Below are 16,377 nucleotides of genomic sequence, written 5' to 3' on the forward strand. Positions count from 1 at the left end.
ACCCTTGAAATCAAAATAATATCATGCGAGCCTTTGCTGAGTCACTTACGTTCTTAATACATCCACCAAATATAATGAATTTACTAGTACTACTCGTAAATGTAAAAATAATTAGTAGTTAAAAATAAGTATGTAGTCTCTTCTAAAACGAGATGACTCCTTGCTTCGCGTAGAGCATTACGGTTATTGCAGCCATCTTTTATTATTTTAAAAGACAGTATACAAACAAAATGTCTTACAGGCATAATGCCTTACCACGAATAATATTTTAAAACCCGCGGAAAACATCTTAAGACATTGCGAGACGAATCTATAAAGTAATTGATTTTAAAAACTGAATGCTTAAAATTTTATTTAGTTTTTAAGACTCCTTGGTTGTCACGTGTAACTGTGTCATCATAATCAACCCATTACTATGTCATTGATGGGGACAGGTCTTCTCCAGGTTGTAGTCCACCGAGCTTGGACTTTTACATCGCCTACGTAGTGCTGGTCTTCTCGTTGTGTTTTTCTTCACCGTTAGATCAATTGTTAATAATTTATACACATATCTTCCAACCTCAGAGTTCTCGATTGAGAGGCCGAGTTTTAACCACTGAGCTATCATAGTTCTTGTGTCTCCTGTACAAAGAATTACAAAACATCAATATATCATATATAATAAATAAATAAAATAAAAACATATACAAATGTAGCCTCTTCTACTCGCAATATCTCCTTGCCCCGTCTCGAGGATTACGCTTATTGCAGCCCGGACAGATTGTTCCAATACGCGCTGTATAAACAAACTGATTGTTCGTCTTATTGCTTCTCCAGACCGTTAGCGATCAAATGTGGACTTACACCCACCCGGATTTGCGGAACGAGACAATTTGCGATCTCTTTGTTGGGATTTTATTTACTGGTAACCGTTTTCTTTCTATTGGAATGTGGGGTAATAAAAAAAATGAATGGACTGCCTGCTTAGGAAAAGCAATGCCATGCAGAAATAGTCTACTATACTGGTGATCTGGATTCGATTCACATTCACTCTGAGCTTTTGAGATCATATATGGTGCAACTAGCTGATTTAGTATTAACATTAAAGCTTGGATTTCTATGGTCAAATTTTGGCCAGTATAAGATTTTTTTTAAGTTTTTTTTATAATTAAACCTAATAATAAAGCAGATGAACTACCTGATGGAAAAAAGTCCCCATCTATCGCTTTGTGTCGCTTTTGAAGGAGTGCTCTTTTTGCATCATTCTTGAAGAGCCCCATGTCATAGCGTCGCGGAATACCTCAAGGTGCCAGCTTGTAACCCGATTTTTTTTTTATTGTTAATGACAACATTAGTTGCTACTGAATAAAATTAAAATTGATTAAGAAGTGATAATAAGACACAAAAATTAGTGTTACTTAATTATTTGATCACGTGTAGGGTAGTAGGGTATCGAGTAATACTAGAAACCTTTGCTACATATTGTGTATTGTTTGTTTCCTAAATTGGTTCAAGTAGGTTTTAAGATGCCCAAATATAAAAACAAATCGCTTCAATCATTATTTGAAGTTCAAGACAGATCTTATCAGTGTGACGTGCCGACGTAGTGACAATTTTGATAAAATTGGGATAATACGCATTATTAACAAAATCATGAGCGTTTTTGTAAATTCCTATAAACATAAAACGAAGTATACTTTGCCAAATTTTGAAGTGTGTGCAAATTATTATGTGGTATAGAATGTGGGACTTTATGATAGTGCAAGTGCTACGAAATGTTCGTCCTCAAATACATTCATGGTGTTTTGGACCATTTAATAAGTAAGTGATCTGTGCAATACTTATACATGGTATAAAACTATATACAGCTGAAAAAAGGGGTTAGATGGTTCTTAATGTATTTTATTTGATTGAAGTAGCCTACGACCATGCAGTCCACCTAATGGTAAATAATAGGTCAATGCTGCCCATGGACTCCATGTAGGATTGGCGTTGTTGAAACCGATCATTGTTCATGTGTTGCCGGTCCTAAGGACTAAGCTTGTTTGCTTCATAGTATGATAGTCAGGTACAGGCATGTACAGGTTTTGACCGAAATGCAAAAACTGTTTCACGCGAGAAATAGGCTTGGCGCTGGTACGTCTATTTCTTTGAAAAATCTACGTATCCATTTGTTATATTAAGTCCGTAAAAGAGAAAGATGTTTCTTCATAACTGTCCCACTGCTGGGCACGGGTCTCCTCTCAAAATGAGAAGGATTACGCCATAGTCTACCGCGCTGGCCAAGTGTTTATTGATAGACTTCACATACCTTTGAAAATTATATTTTTAAGTGTCCAATCATTTAGTACTACTTAGGAGATATCTATAATTCAAAAGATGGTAGAGGAAATACGGTTCGACCGCGGTGATACCTCCACCATACTCATTCGAGATATTCGTGATACTAGCGAGATGCAGTTCTATCTTTCGTTCAGCATACATATAAACACAGTTTATGTTCAAGCTTCATTTATTTCATAAACATGTGAAACAATACTCTACTTCTCTACGCGTTACTACTTGAAAAATAATAGTCACCTACAGTAGTGAATGCACAATCTCACGTACAACTAGAATTATTTACCAGTAGCCGTCATAAATTACTCGCAATACTTATGTTGTAGTTATTCAAAGATTAGTGTTGCATTGTTGAATTAATTACAATGAGGCAGCAATGTCATATGGCGTATAGAGCAAGGTTGCCTCCCGCACGATCCTTTGCCTACCCTCGTGACAAAATAAAACAAGTGCATGATACATGTCACCATATAACCGGGTTTGAAGGGGATTGTCCCGTTTGCTATTCAATAATTCGGAGAGGCGAAAACGTCCTCATTTTAGAAATAAATAAAATAGCGATTGTTGGTCAGCAAAGTTGTAAATTAGAGGACCTTTTCTTTGCCGACAAAGTTCAGAAGTACTTATTACTTATTTTTTTCCCTACCCTCGTGACAAAATAAAACAAGTGCATGATACATGTCACCATATAACCCGTTTTGAACGGGATTGTTCCATTTGCTATTCAATAATTCGGAGAGGCGAAAACGTCCTCATTTTAGAAATAAATAAAATAGCGATTGTTGGTCAGCAAAGTTGTAAATTAGAGGACCTTTTCTTTGCCGACAAAGTTCAGAAGTACTTATTACTTATTTTTTTCGTCCATCTATCAAACAAGTTTGGTAGCTAAAACCAAAAAAGACAATTTCAGATCAATCAAGATAGATTAATAATTAATAACGGACGTAAATACTTATACGACGTAAATCTATGTAACTCCTACTAGTTTTGTATATTTTAAATTTTTAACCAAGATTTTCTATAAAGCAAATGTCCCATTTTAAATTACAATAAAAGTGGTCATTATGGCTATACGTAGTTACGTTACACGTCTAATTTGAATACCTTTGTCAAGTATACCGATGAAAATTAAACAAAGCGGCCAGAAGGAAACGAGTAGAGAACGCCAGTGATTTATTGAGATACATAAAATTCGCATTTACCATTCCAATATGCCTTTGTTAATACTTTGTGAGATTGCGTCTTGGAATCTATACATCTTATATATAAAAGTCTCGTGTCACAATGTTAGTTACCGTACTCCTCCGAAACGGCTTTACCGAATTTCACCAAATATTATATGCATATTCAGTAGGTCTGAGAATCGGCTACTATCTATTTTTCAAACCCCTAAGTGATAAAGGTTGTTCTACCTTAACATTTTTTTATGTATATGGCAGCATAACGTTTGCCGGGTCAGCTATAAATAAGTTACCTAGTATTTAAGATTTACTAACTTTATCACTATTATTTGATTCTTCTGTTTCAATCGTGATACCTACATACGAGTACATAAGTACTTATATATTATGTTGACATACCAATAGTAATACTATTTTTACATACAGGGATTTCGGATGATAAGACAAAACCACGAGATTTAGCGATGATTTCATATAAGACTGAAGATTATGTTATTTATCCGTAGTCAGAATCTATCATTACATATCTTGAAGTTGACTTACGCAAGAGGAAGTACTATGAATTTATCTTTAGCAAATATTCCTACTGTATTGTTCTGAATACAGGATTTGGTATTGTTTAATTAAATAGCTACGTTAAATATTATTGTGACTTCAGTGGTATGATTTATTGCAGGATTAGTATGAACGTTGGCGCGCAACGCAGGTTTCCGGTCTATAACTAAAGTTTATTATAAGCTTAAAATAAGGCGATATGAAGTAGTAGTATAAAGCGTTTTATACTACTACTTCATATCGCCTGTCTAATTTTTGTCTAGCAAAGATCGAAGTTTTTCAGTTTCTATGAGGCAGAGATTGTCAAATCTGATCTTTGACAGGTGACACTGAATACATTGATTTACTGCAGGCGGACTTTATTTATAGACATTGAACATAGAAAGATATATATATATAGGTAGAAGATATCATTTTTGAATAAAGTTTTTCAGTATAGAATAATACACTTGTCTGCTACGGCGCGCGTCTGGCAATCAACCCACGTTATTACGCATTTTTTTACATATTCGTTCATGTCTTTTGTCTATTAATTTGGGAACGTAGGCTCACAATAGTTAAGGCTAGCATTAAACCATCATGAATTTTTTTAGAGGAAAAAAATTTAAAATGTGAGCCGTCACGGGACGCCTGGCAGATGTGAAACATCGACATTATTTTGTAAAAGTAATATGCAGAAAAGAAGATATTGTGATAGGAACTAAATATGTCATAATGATAAAATAAAATATTACGATTTTTTTCCAGATAACGATGACTATTTATTGAATAAACATTTATTTTCATTAAATACAAAAATTTACGAAAAGATGGCTTAACGCCAGATCGAGTGGGAGAGAATCGCACAGTCGATTGCGCATGGCGACGCGTCGCCACACCTTACACACTACTGCATATAGACTGTATATATATATATACCATCGTATAGCGTCGCCACGGCATGCGTCGCCACGCCAGAAATCGGTTTTACGTGCGGCTATAGATGTTTCACATCAAAATTTTGTTTTACGCGCAGTGTCGATTCTCTTGATAACCGCCATCTCTATACTCTCGCGTTATCGTTGTTTTAACAAGAGATATAAGATGTCGCCTGTCATCGCATGATTGATTGGCGAAGTAATACCCGAAGAGTGGAATAATTCGCCTTCACACTACCAATGTCTCGTTGTGACCCTGAAATTCCATGCTCACGTAATTAGCCGACAATCTCGTTACCAAAGTTATTAACCTACGTCTTACTATGACAGCCTACGGATTATCGGGTGTTTTTACAATATACTTAAGTCAAAAATATATTTTAATTGAAAACTGTTTTCAGATGCATTTTTATAATTATATGAGTATGTTCCGTGCACCACATTTGTTGAAGTTCAACAATATTTATAAAATTACCTATTTGTAGAGCTTAGCGATAGAAACCATAAATCTTTAAACCTTATTTTCGGACTAATTTTCAATGTTCAAAATTTAATTAAATAGTCTTGCTTGCGTTGTTTACCCTACATACACCAAATCTTTAATTGAAACCTTTACAAGTACTACACACTAGGTATACACTACAAATTGTTCTAGCAGGGTTAGTACAAAGCAATTTTACAATGCAGGAAATAATGCTATAGGAAACAATGTGAATTTTCTTTTGTATGCAAGATCATTTTAACGTAAAGTGCATACAATACGAAGTATTTATCTTGTCACTAGTATGTTCATACGTAACCAAGTAGATTGCGTAGGAAGTTTGTTAGGGCTCTACATTGTTTGACATCGGTGGCACGACCATCCCACTTGTTTCTACTTACAACACTGCAATGCTGTTTTCGCTTGAAGGCTGACTCGTCTTAAGGGACGTCCCGGGCATACAACAATTCAGGGGCTCGTAACTGGGGTTGTAGTAATACTTAGGAACTTATAGATAATAAAACCGATAAGTTGCAATGCTGCTGTTTTGGTTTGAAGGCTGGGCCATCTTAGGAAATGTCGGGGCCCGGTTGGAGGGGGGGAAGACCAATAATTAAAGATATTATAATAAATTTTACGGCAGTAGCCACTTAGCATCAGGTGGGCGGCATGCTCGTCTGCTACACCTATATTATAAAAAAACGTAATTTTTAAAATACAATTTTAATAACAAGCATAATAAAAGTAATAGTGTAAATTTAAATGTGTAGTTCTAATTAAAGTACAATCAATAGCTCTAGACCACGTTAGTAACTTTATTCAGAATCTCTATGAGATCTATTACTTACCCACACTAACCTAACCATACATAATTTTGCATCGAACAAGACTTCCGACAAAGGCGCGTCTTTTATAGATTCTCGCTAAAGTTAGCTAAGCGATGGTGTGTTAATAGGATTGATAGTCGGGGCTTCATCAGACGTGGCTAAACTCGGCTTATACGTCACTGCCGGTAGCCACTGCCGTTACGTGTGGCTCGATGTAGCTTAAAGACATTTGTGTTATTGCAAGAATAGATATATCTTTTGCGAAAGGGTTTATTATTAATAGTTTAGTGTTAGAAATAGCAAATGAGAATGCAGTCCTCCTGATTTTGAGTGGCTATTGCCGACCATACACATCTGTAATCAACCCCAGAAAGGATTAGATATTCTTACTTGAGATCGGCCACGGATGCGCCGCTACCCCTAAGGACTAAGCTGGATCGCGTAGGAGAAGTATGGCTCCTTACCACACCCTTCAAATCAGAGCACAGCAGCGCTTAACGCTGCTGTTATGAGGCAGAAATAGGTGTGGCAGTGGTGTTGCCGCAGTCGAATCACAAAGGGTTCTACAACCCTCAAACTTTGCCTTGCTACTTCAATCTTATGAATGAAAATGAAGAACAAATTTTCAGAAAACTTCTTCTGATTTGTCCTTCAGATGACACATTTAAAATTATTTCTGAAAGACATACATCCTTTTCAGCGGTAGACAATACTATAAAATTATAAATTGTCTCTAAGAACTCTATTATCAACTTGACAATATTAGTTTCAGTAAATTTGTTATATTCTCTACCCGAAAATATATTCAGAGAAAATTCATTCAGTATTAAATTTAGATTTATTATATTTTGTTTTTCTTTTTTATTATAAAGGAGTAGCAGACAAGCATGCAGTCCATCGGATGGTAAGTGGCTACAGCTGTCCATGGACATCTGTGATCAACCCCAGATATGATTAGATATTCCTACCTGAATTCGGCCAGAGATGCGCCGTTATCCCTGTGGACTAAGGTCGAACGCCTCGGAACAGTATGTCTCCCTTACCACACAATTTTCGTATTTAAAAAATAGTTTATTTCAATAAATATTCAAAATAATGGTCACACCCTCCAGTTCTCTCATATCCTATGCCACGTCAAAATGAGTGCCATGGGTAGGGATTTGCGGGTCTCAAGTAACCCAGCCCCTTTGTTTAGTAGGTGGTTCGGTAGGTACGGTCGTATGGGTCGTAGGGGATGGTCGACCTCCTAATGGTCAGTGGTCGCCAACACAGTGTAAAATGCTACAGGCTATCTTTGACCACATCGCTAGTACTCATCGACCTATAAAAGATGAACGTACCTTACACGATCATAAGAGGAAAACCTATAACATATTCTCTTTAATAAGGTCGTTAGTTAGGCGCTAATGCTACTATTTAAATGTAGCAAAGTACATCGCCTTCCAATATAGTTTTTTCATTAGTCATCATCAACCCATTATTGTCCCACTGCTGGGCACGGGCCTCCTCTCAGAATGAGAAGGGTTAGGCCATAGTCCACCGCGCTGGCCAAGTGCATATTGGTAGACTTCACATACCTACCTTTGAGATTTTTTTCTTTTTTATAAATCTCTCAGGTAAGCAAGTTTCCTCACGATGTTTTCCTTCACCGTTTAAGCAAGTGATAATTAATTCTAATACGCACATAATTTTGAAAAATCAGAGGTGCGTGCCTGGGATTTGAACCTCGGACCCCTCGATCGAGAGGCCGAGGCATTTTTGCATTAGTAGTAGCAAACAAACATGTACTCCTGTTGGTAAGTGGCCACTCTCGCCCCTGGTCATTGGTAACCAACTTCACATAGAAAGGGGATTCTTTTCACTTTTGGGTTGCTACTCTCGAGGACCAATATGATTGCCTCATATGCTACTTCACACTAAAAATAGGTTTGGCTGTGAATATATCTTTCACAATTCAGAATATATATCTACGTCTACACTAAAATATAAAATATTTACATAAATTTAACTTACTAACTAACATTAACACTAAAATATAAAATATATAAGTAACAGCAGTGATAGCCTAGTGATTAAGAAACTCGGCCTCTGGATCGAGGGGTCCGATGTTCAAATCCCAGGCACCTCTGATTTTCAATACTTATGTACGTATTAAAAGTTAATTATCACTTGCTTAAACGGTGAATGAAAACATCGTGAGGAAACCTGCCTACTTAAGAGATATATAAAAAAATAAAAACATCTCAAAGGTATGTGAAGTCTACCAATACGCACTTGGCCAGCGCGGTGGACTATAGCCTAATCCTTCTCATTATGAGAGGAGACCCGTGCCCAGCAGTGGGATAGTAATGGGTTGATGGTGATGATGATAAGTAAATTTGAAGAATCTCTTATTTTAAATTAAATGCGAATTTGAACGTTTTACGGACGTATCTGTAACAACCCGTCTAAAAATATTGTTATATTATTTTTTTCTTTCCGTTCGTTTGTTATCACCTGAGAAATCATAAACCAATTTTCAATATTCAACATCTGTTAAATTATTATGGAGTCGTACATAGATAAAAAAAAAAGGACAACCAATACCAAAGATCAAGAGAATGCATATGGCATCATGTGGGAACTAATTAATTACTCGTAAAGACGTGATTAGTATCAAGAATTTTTATACAGCTCACAAGCGATCGATTTATATTACCAATAATTGGAGGTTATTCCCTTTTAAGAGATCACACATAGTACAGGAAATTATTTGTATGCGGATTTCCGGAAACAGTAGAAATGTATTCAGGTATGGGCAATGGGTCAGTGGTCTCATACCTCATTCCGGACAGTTGGCCATTAATGGAATACTTGTGGTCATTAACCGGAAAAATTCACTTTTTGCAACCAGCCGTAATACCAGTATAGTGTATAAAACCTAAAACTTAATGGTATTTTTCCTAAAGAATATAAAAAAAAGTAAAACGATGCCAAAGTACAATTTCTTCTAACAGGGATTTTACGGCTGCATTTATTTTCTGTTTATGTTTTATTTATTGTCTTACATTTACTTTAAAATTTTACCATTAATAAAGCGCCTATCACACGCGCCCGGCGTATTTTTAAACCTCGTTGCAGATTTAATACATGCTCTTGTTCTCAGAATGAATTTACAAATACACTTTATGTACTGTGCTATTTTTATCGCTTTGGGAAGGACCTGTAATGATAGCTGTGTTTGTGTAAACTAAATAAAAAAAACTTTAAAAAACGCTTTAATTACAACCTTTTGGCTTAAAAACAAAACTCAAGTGCCAAATTTAAAATTTATTTTTTGTACAGGCCCACGGGGCACTCACAAATTGTCATTCAGTGTAATTAACGCCATTATTTTTATTTCATTTCCCTAAGCGGTTTCGTTTTCCATTGCATAGGAGTGCCATTTTTTTTGTGCAGGCCCACGGGGCACTCACAAATTGTCATTCAGTCTAATCAACGCCATTATTTTTATTTCATTTCCCTAAGCGGTTTCTTTTTCCATTGCACACAAGTGCCAAATTTTAAATTTATTTTTATACAGGCCCACGGGGCACTTACAAATTGTCATTCAGTGTAATCACCGCCATTATTTTTATTTCATTTGCCTAAGCGGTTTCGTTTTCCATTGCATACGAGTGCCAAATTTTAAATTTATTTTTTATACAGGCCCACGGGGCACTCACAAATTGTCATTCAGTGTAATCAACGCCATTATTTTTATTTCATTTCCCTAAGCGGTTTCGTTTTCCATTGCATACAAGTGCCAAATTTTAAATTTATTTTTTATACAGGCCCACGGGGCACTCACAAATTGTCATTCAGTGTAATCAATGCCATTATTTTTATGTAATTTATATAAGTCGTTCTGTTTTCCAATTCAAACAGCAGTAGCAGCAATAATATATATAACAGTCATTTTCTCCTAATATAAAATGCCTGTAACGGACGAACAGATGAAAATTTGAAAATAATGATTTTGCGATTAAATCAACGGAACATATCTATAGATCAATATTACAATTCGCAATCAATAGTAATGTGCACATATTGCAAGTTGACACGAGTGATATAAGTAGAAAATTTTAATGTCGTAACATACAAGGAGGTCGAGGTCCGTCAATGGTTTCCTTTAACCGATTTTTATTATTCCACTCGCGAGCGCCGACGACCCTCTGTCTTATTACGTGGCTTGTTTATTACCTAATTTCTTACTTGTCGTTATGTTTATGATCAATTAACATTTTCTGGACCCAATCGCGTGTTTATGAATAACACTTACTTCTGAGAGAAAAATTGAGGTAATATCGTACAGTAAGTGTTATTGAAGAGGTGATAGGTACATTCAAGTGGAACAGTTTTATCTACGAGTAATTAATAGACATTTATTTTCTGTATAGGACTGTACATTTATTGGTATTGTTGACGTACATTTTTATGTTTATATAATACATGAACGTACATAATTAGAACAAAAAATAAATAGATTAATACCACTTGATTAATTATTGTAAATCATCATCATAATATTAGATATGTTTGAAAATTATTATTACACTTTACTAGGACATTTCTTTAATTTTTTAACAACAATAAGAGCTTCTGAAAGCCTAATCAAATTACAAAAAGACAAAATAAAAAACTGCGTAACAATAATCCAATGTTTATTTTCGGTTATGCATTTAATAATCAGCGCAATATATTGCTTTGTTTTTGGTGTCGATACTAATTACTATGATGAATACATTTATATGCCATACTATTATGTATTATTACAACAAGGGTGTCCACCTACTACACTTCATTATTTATCGTTTACTTTTTAGTTTGAAACCTCTGACAACATATGCGCAAAATAATGTTGGGAATTCAGGATAACAAATCAAAGCCTCAGATTGTTATTCTTCCAATATATTATCATCCAGTACATCAATTCCTTTACAATCACAAGCTGGTCCCGACTCAACTACCAGAAACTTCTGTATTTGCCCCTTTTCCCACATTTTTTTCGCGCCCAAGCTTCCATTTTTTTTTAATTTTATACCCGAGTGTCATAGATACAGCCAACAATGAAACCCGAATGCAAGGTTTTTAATCCATTTTTTAAATCATTTTTTTGTTTTTTTTTAACTCAATTAAAATGTAACCTTACAATAACATGATAATCGGTTATGTCAATAAGACGTGAAAGTGTAACAAACAAACAAACATTTGCATTTATATGTTAGGATTCAATTTCTTCTTCCAGCATGTGTAAATGATGGACTTCTACAGAATGTCGAAATCAAACTCAAAGGACATGGGCGGCGAGGTCCTGCATACAAATAAAAGCTGTCAATCTAATGGAGACCAAAGGTTTTTATTTGTTTACTGCGAATCAAGGTGCGAGCCAATGTCGAGGTGTTAAGGTTAAATAGCTGGCAAGTTTGGGATATTTAAATATGGTGTGTGCACTGAAAGTAATATAAGAGTCTGCTAAATATCATTACATAGGTTCTCTGCGTAACAATAATCCAATGTTTACCTAATACCTAAGTACGTTGAATCAAATAACAACAACATAAGTTAATTAATGATTTCTTTGAAGCGTGGAAAGTTCTCTCTGGACTGGAGCTTAGAAGGTCACTGAGGAGGAATACCTCCTCCTAGAAATATCTAGGAAAACATTATTTGCATTTTACCACTAGTAACTGCTCTATTTGATAGATGTGGTGAGGTAGAGAAAAGAGTTAATCCATAACTTTGATTGATTTTCGAAATTATTTGTTCCGAGTATGTATATTGTAGCAAGCATTAACATTGGGGAACTCGAAGGTATCTTGTTCTTGTTGGTAGAACTGCTGATAGATAGATAAAAATGCTGGGATCATTAAATTAAGTTGATTATTAAAGCAGCTTCCTTGCCAGTTATTCCAAAAAGAAGTTCTACAAATACCACAACTTCTTGTAGGCATGTAGTAATGTTTTTAAGCATATTTATGTGTCTCAATCTTTAGCACACCCTGTAGCCCAAACGGCATGATAGATATTAACATTTAAGGCTTCGTTGGCTTCGTAGACTATATTTTAAGAAGTTGTTTTTTTTTTATAATTCATCTATCTGAAAAAAAAATGAATTAAACTGAACGATCAATGTGGATAGAAATCGGGTTCAAAGATTCCGTTACTGTTACGTACATACATACATACAAACATACAACCCAAGCTAATAAAAGCGTGTTAAAAATAAGTAAATTCTTCGGACAGCCCTACATCCCAGCTCCAAACAAGGCAGCCGGCGCACTTGACCGGCGACGCAGCGCCTCTCGGCCGTGAGCCGTGTCGTAGCTCTACGCGTTTCAAACAATGTCCTATTAATCCGTTTTGGCCAACTCGACATTAGCGAAAATAATGACAACGTCCAATGAGCTAATTGAAATGACTGACACTTTTGAACGTGACCAACCTTGAGCGACTAGTCGATTTTATATAGTCAAATTAAATTATTGTCGATGAAACTGTTAGTTTACATACCAATACATAGTTACACAATAATCAAATTATAGAAACGGAATCAATTGTCATTTTTACAGTATTCTTAAATAAAAATGCTGTTTTAAATTATAAAAATTAAAAAGCTTAAGATATTCTAATAGGTGTATAAAAATTAAGGTCGAATATGGATTCTTAAATGCAATTGATAGTTCCTTTAATATTATTTTTTTATCAAAAGATACCTTAATTATCCTTTTCGTTTATCGCAATCGGTGTCAATTCTAAGATTATTGGGGGAAGGAACTAAATTATGTATTAGTACAAGTATTTTGTTATTGTACTATTTTCGCGTATGTACACCGCCCTTCTCAAATAATATCTCTTAAAAAGTTTGGAAAATCCAAAAGTGCACGACTCATAATACTCATTTAATTATGAAATATTAAAAAAAAGAAACTTAAGTCGTTCAAAATTAATTGCCGAAAAAACAGCTGTAGTAGGAAGAAGGTACTGCACAAGCGCCCCTGGTGGAATAAATGTACATAATATCTATAGATATACAGTCTTGTAGTTTTCGTTTTTTATTAATTGTAATTAAACGACACTGAATTAATTAATCATTCGTATTCAGTGACCTACAATCGTCGATTAGAATTAAAAAAAAAAAATTAACTCAAATGATGGATTTTTTCACAAGTTACAGTGTTTTCAGGTTTCACACATGACGGACAGGAAAATTTTTTGACCTATTTTGGTGTTTTTTCCAATTCTATTGCAGTAAATCAATTTTTAAAAAGTATGGAATTAATCTCCATTGAATTATCTCGACAATAGTATGCAAAATATCTTGATTCCGTGAACTATCAAGGCTATAATAATAAAAATAGCCGCCAAAATGAAGCGAAAAAAATTTTTCGATCGTAAAGCACTCTCTGATGCTTCGCATCATGAGTCGTGCAATATGTATAAATTGAGTTTTTATAAACCTAAGCGCAAGTATGGCGAACCGTACAGTGGAAGTAGGACAACAAATCAGCAATCAGATTAAACAATGCTCTATTAATTTGTTTTGGCGAACGGCACAGCAGTTGCCACACCGTTTGTCCAATAGCCTATAGAACACACATGACCCAGCATAAATATAATTTAAATTCTTCAGGGTTCCACTACTTTACGTAACTAAACGGAAGAACCTTCGGGCCTAGAAAGGTTTCAAAAGATGCTATAAATACTACTAGCGTTAAACTATAAGTAAGTTTTGTTTCCGTGCATCATTATTTTACTTTCAGGTAATATTTAGCAAAAACTTAAATAAGGATGCATAGGTACAACGTATAGTTAAGTTAATGATTCTAATGACGATATAATTATGACGTTTTCGTTCATCATCTTGGTTTAGATATTGTCTTTGGTAACCTAGGTCGGTTAGCAATAAATATATTTTTTTTTCATGATATAGGAGTAGCAAACGAGCATGCAGTCCACCTGATGGTACGTGGCTACTACCGCCCATGGACATCTGTAATCAACCCCAGATAGGATTAGATATTCCTACCTGAGGTCGGCAACAGATGCGCCGCTACCTCTGAGGACTAAGCTGGAACGCCTCGGAAAAGTCTGTCTCCCTTACCACAAACTAGAGAGAAACTAGAGATATTTATAGAATACAATTAATAAAAATATTTTTATACAGTTACTTAACTTAAGTAATGTTTTTATTTCTATTAAGGTATTAAGTAAGAGTACATAAATTCTCATATGGTTTGAGGATAATGAATTTTGTGTTAAGTTTCAAAATATTTCACTTCCATCCGTGTGTACAGTTTAAGCAATATAGGTCAAATATTTAGAGCAATATGGTAGTACATAGTATAACGTACGGTAATTCTATTTTATTCCAACCAATTGGATTACCATAGGGTGGAGTTAATCGGCTTTAGGGTATAATCTTATGACCAAACCGGTATGTGAAATTGATACGTAAAAGTAGTTTTAGTATTAATGAGGTCAGGCTATCTACATAGTTCGATACTAATTAATTTGTTATATAAGCTGCTCATTGTAAGGCAATTAATGTGAAATTATTAATAACCAGTCATCGTTTTATAAATAGGCAAAGATGGTTAAATTTTAATATTTTTACTGGTGCCCAAAACATTGTTTATTATTGTGACTGTACCAATCGCATAATCTTATATATAAAATTCTCCTGTCACAATGTTAGTTACCGTACTCCTCCGAAACGGTTTTACCAATTTTCACCAATTTTTATATGCATATTCAGTAGGTCTGAGAATCGACTACTATCTATTATACATTTTTTTATTTACTTACATGGTAACACAACGTTTGCCGGGACAGCTAGTAAAATATACATTTTTGATTTTGGCTATTTTTTCTTATTATTCTAATCTATAATATTTAATGTTCCTACATTTTACAATATCTATTGGATTCTATTATAAAGATAATTTTAAACAATACCGGACATTACTTACTCATCGCATATTTTCACTTCTTTGATGGAGTTAATACAATTTTGTGCAATGACGGGCCTATTTGTCAAATTTAAAAATATTCGTATGGATGTATATTTTTTCTTAGAGTTTTACATCTGTTTTCTTATCTTAATAAAAACTGCAAAGAAAATTGTTTTGAAGTTGAGATCATTACGTAAAATAACCATATTAAACCAATATTGTCTCTATTTTTTGTCAACGTCACAAGAAATAATAAACAATAATCCCGTGTCCGGGGAAGTAGATTGTTATTAGAGAAGCTGTCCCGCTGGGGCGCCGCAGTCGCAACCCTAATGAGCCGTCGCGGTGATTTGTCCGTCTCCCGCAGGAAGCAAATAAAGTGGATTTTGATTTTCTTTGTTGTCCTATAAATAGAATTTTTAAAAGTAATCTTAACTAATATCATAAAGACTAATTGACTTTGTTTGTTTGTGTGTGTGTTTGCTACACTTTCACGCATTAACTAGAAAATCGATTGTCATAAAATTTTGTACACACATTATCAAGGGTTTAAGAAAGGACATATCGACTGCAAACGAAGCTGCGGATAAAAGTTGTAAACAATAATCCCGTGTCCCGGGAAGTAGATTGTTATTAGAGAAGCGGTCCCGCAGGGGCGCCACCGTCGCAACCCTAATGAGCCGTCGCGGCGATTTGTCCGTCTCCCACAGAAAGCAAATAAAGTGGATTTTGTAAAACTCCGTTTATTTCAGTTTCTTTGTTACTCTATAAATAGCATTATTTAAATCAATTTAAGATGATTATGGCCAAAACTTTTTGTCTGAATGTGACTTATAATTCATCTATTAATACCTGAAAGTCATCTATCTTGCTTGTCAGTTATCTTGCTGTAAACCCTCATTTCAATATAAGTCTCATTTTAATATATTATTATAATGAAGAAATTTACATAACAAAATCTTGATTAATTGTGAATATACTTTTTTAAAGAACCCTAGACACTTTGGGCCTCTTTATCAAGTTATTATGGCTACCCTGGTAGAAGCAGATTGTCATTAGAAAACGGAGAGTTCCCACGGGACAACACTGTCGCATCTCTAATGATCCCGTCGAGTTGCCTCCCGC

At 34.8% G+C, this 16,377-nt stretch overlaps 1 protein-coding gene across 1 annotated transcript in view; it reads left to right on the plus strand.

Moving 5' to 3' along the window:
- Window positions 1-1,584: 1,584 nt before the first annotated feature.
- LOC140750451 (synaptic vesicle glycoprotein 2B) overlaps window positions 1,585-16,377 on the plus strand; it is a 34,800-nt gene continuing 20,007 nt past the window's right edge. The window contains exon 1 of the mRNA XM_073083977.1: window positions 1,585-1,800. Within this exon, the coding sequence (XP_072940078.1) occupies window positions 1,755-1,800 (46 nt within the window). The 5' untranslated portion in view covers window positions 1,585-1,754. The remainder of the gene's footprint in view (window positions 1,801-16,377) is intronic.

Source organism: Epargyreus clarus, unplaced genomic scaffold (genome assembly GCF_041222505.1).
Source record: "Epargyreus clarus isolate Ecla_fem2 unplaced genomic scaffold, WU_Ecla_fem_2.2 ptg000019l, whole genome shotgun sequence".
In the NCBI taxonomy this organism is placed as follows: domain Eukaryota; kingdom Metazoa; phylum Arthropoda; class Insecta; order Lepidoptera; family Hesperiidae; genus Epargyreus; species Epargyreus clarus.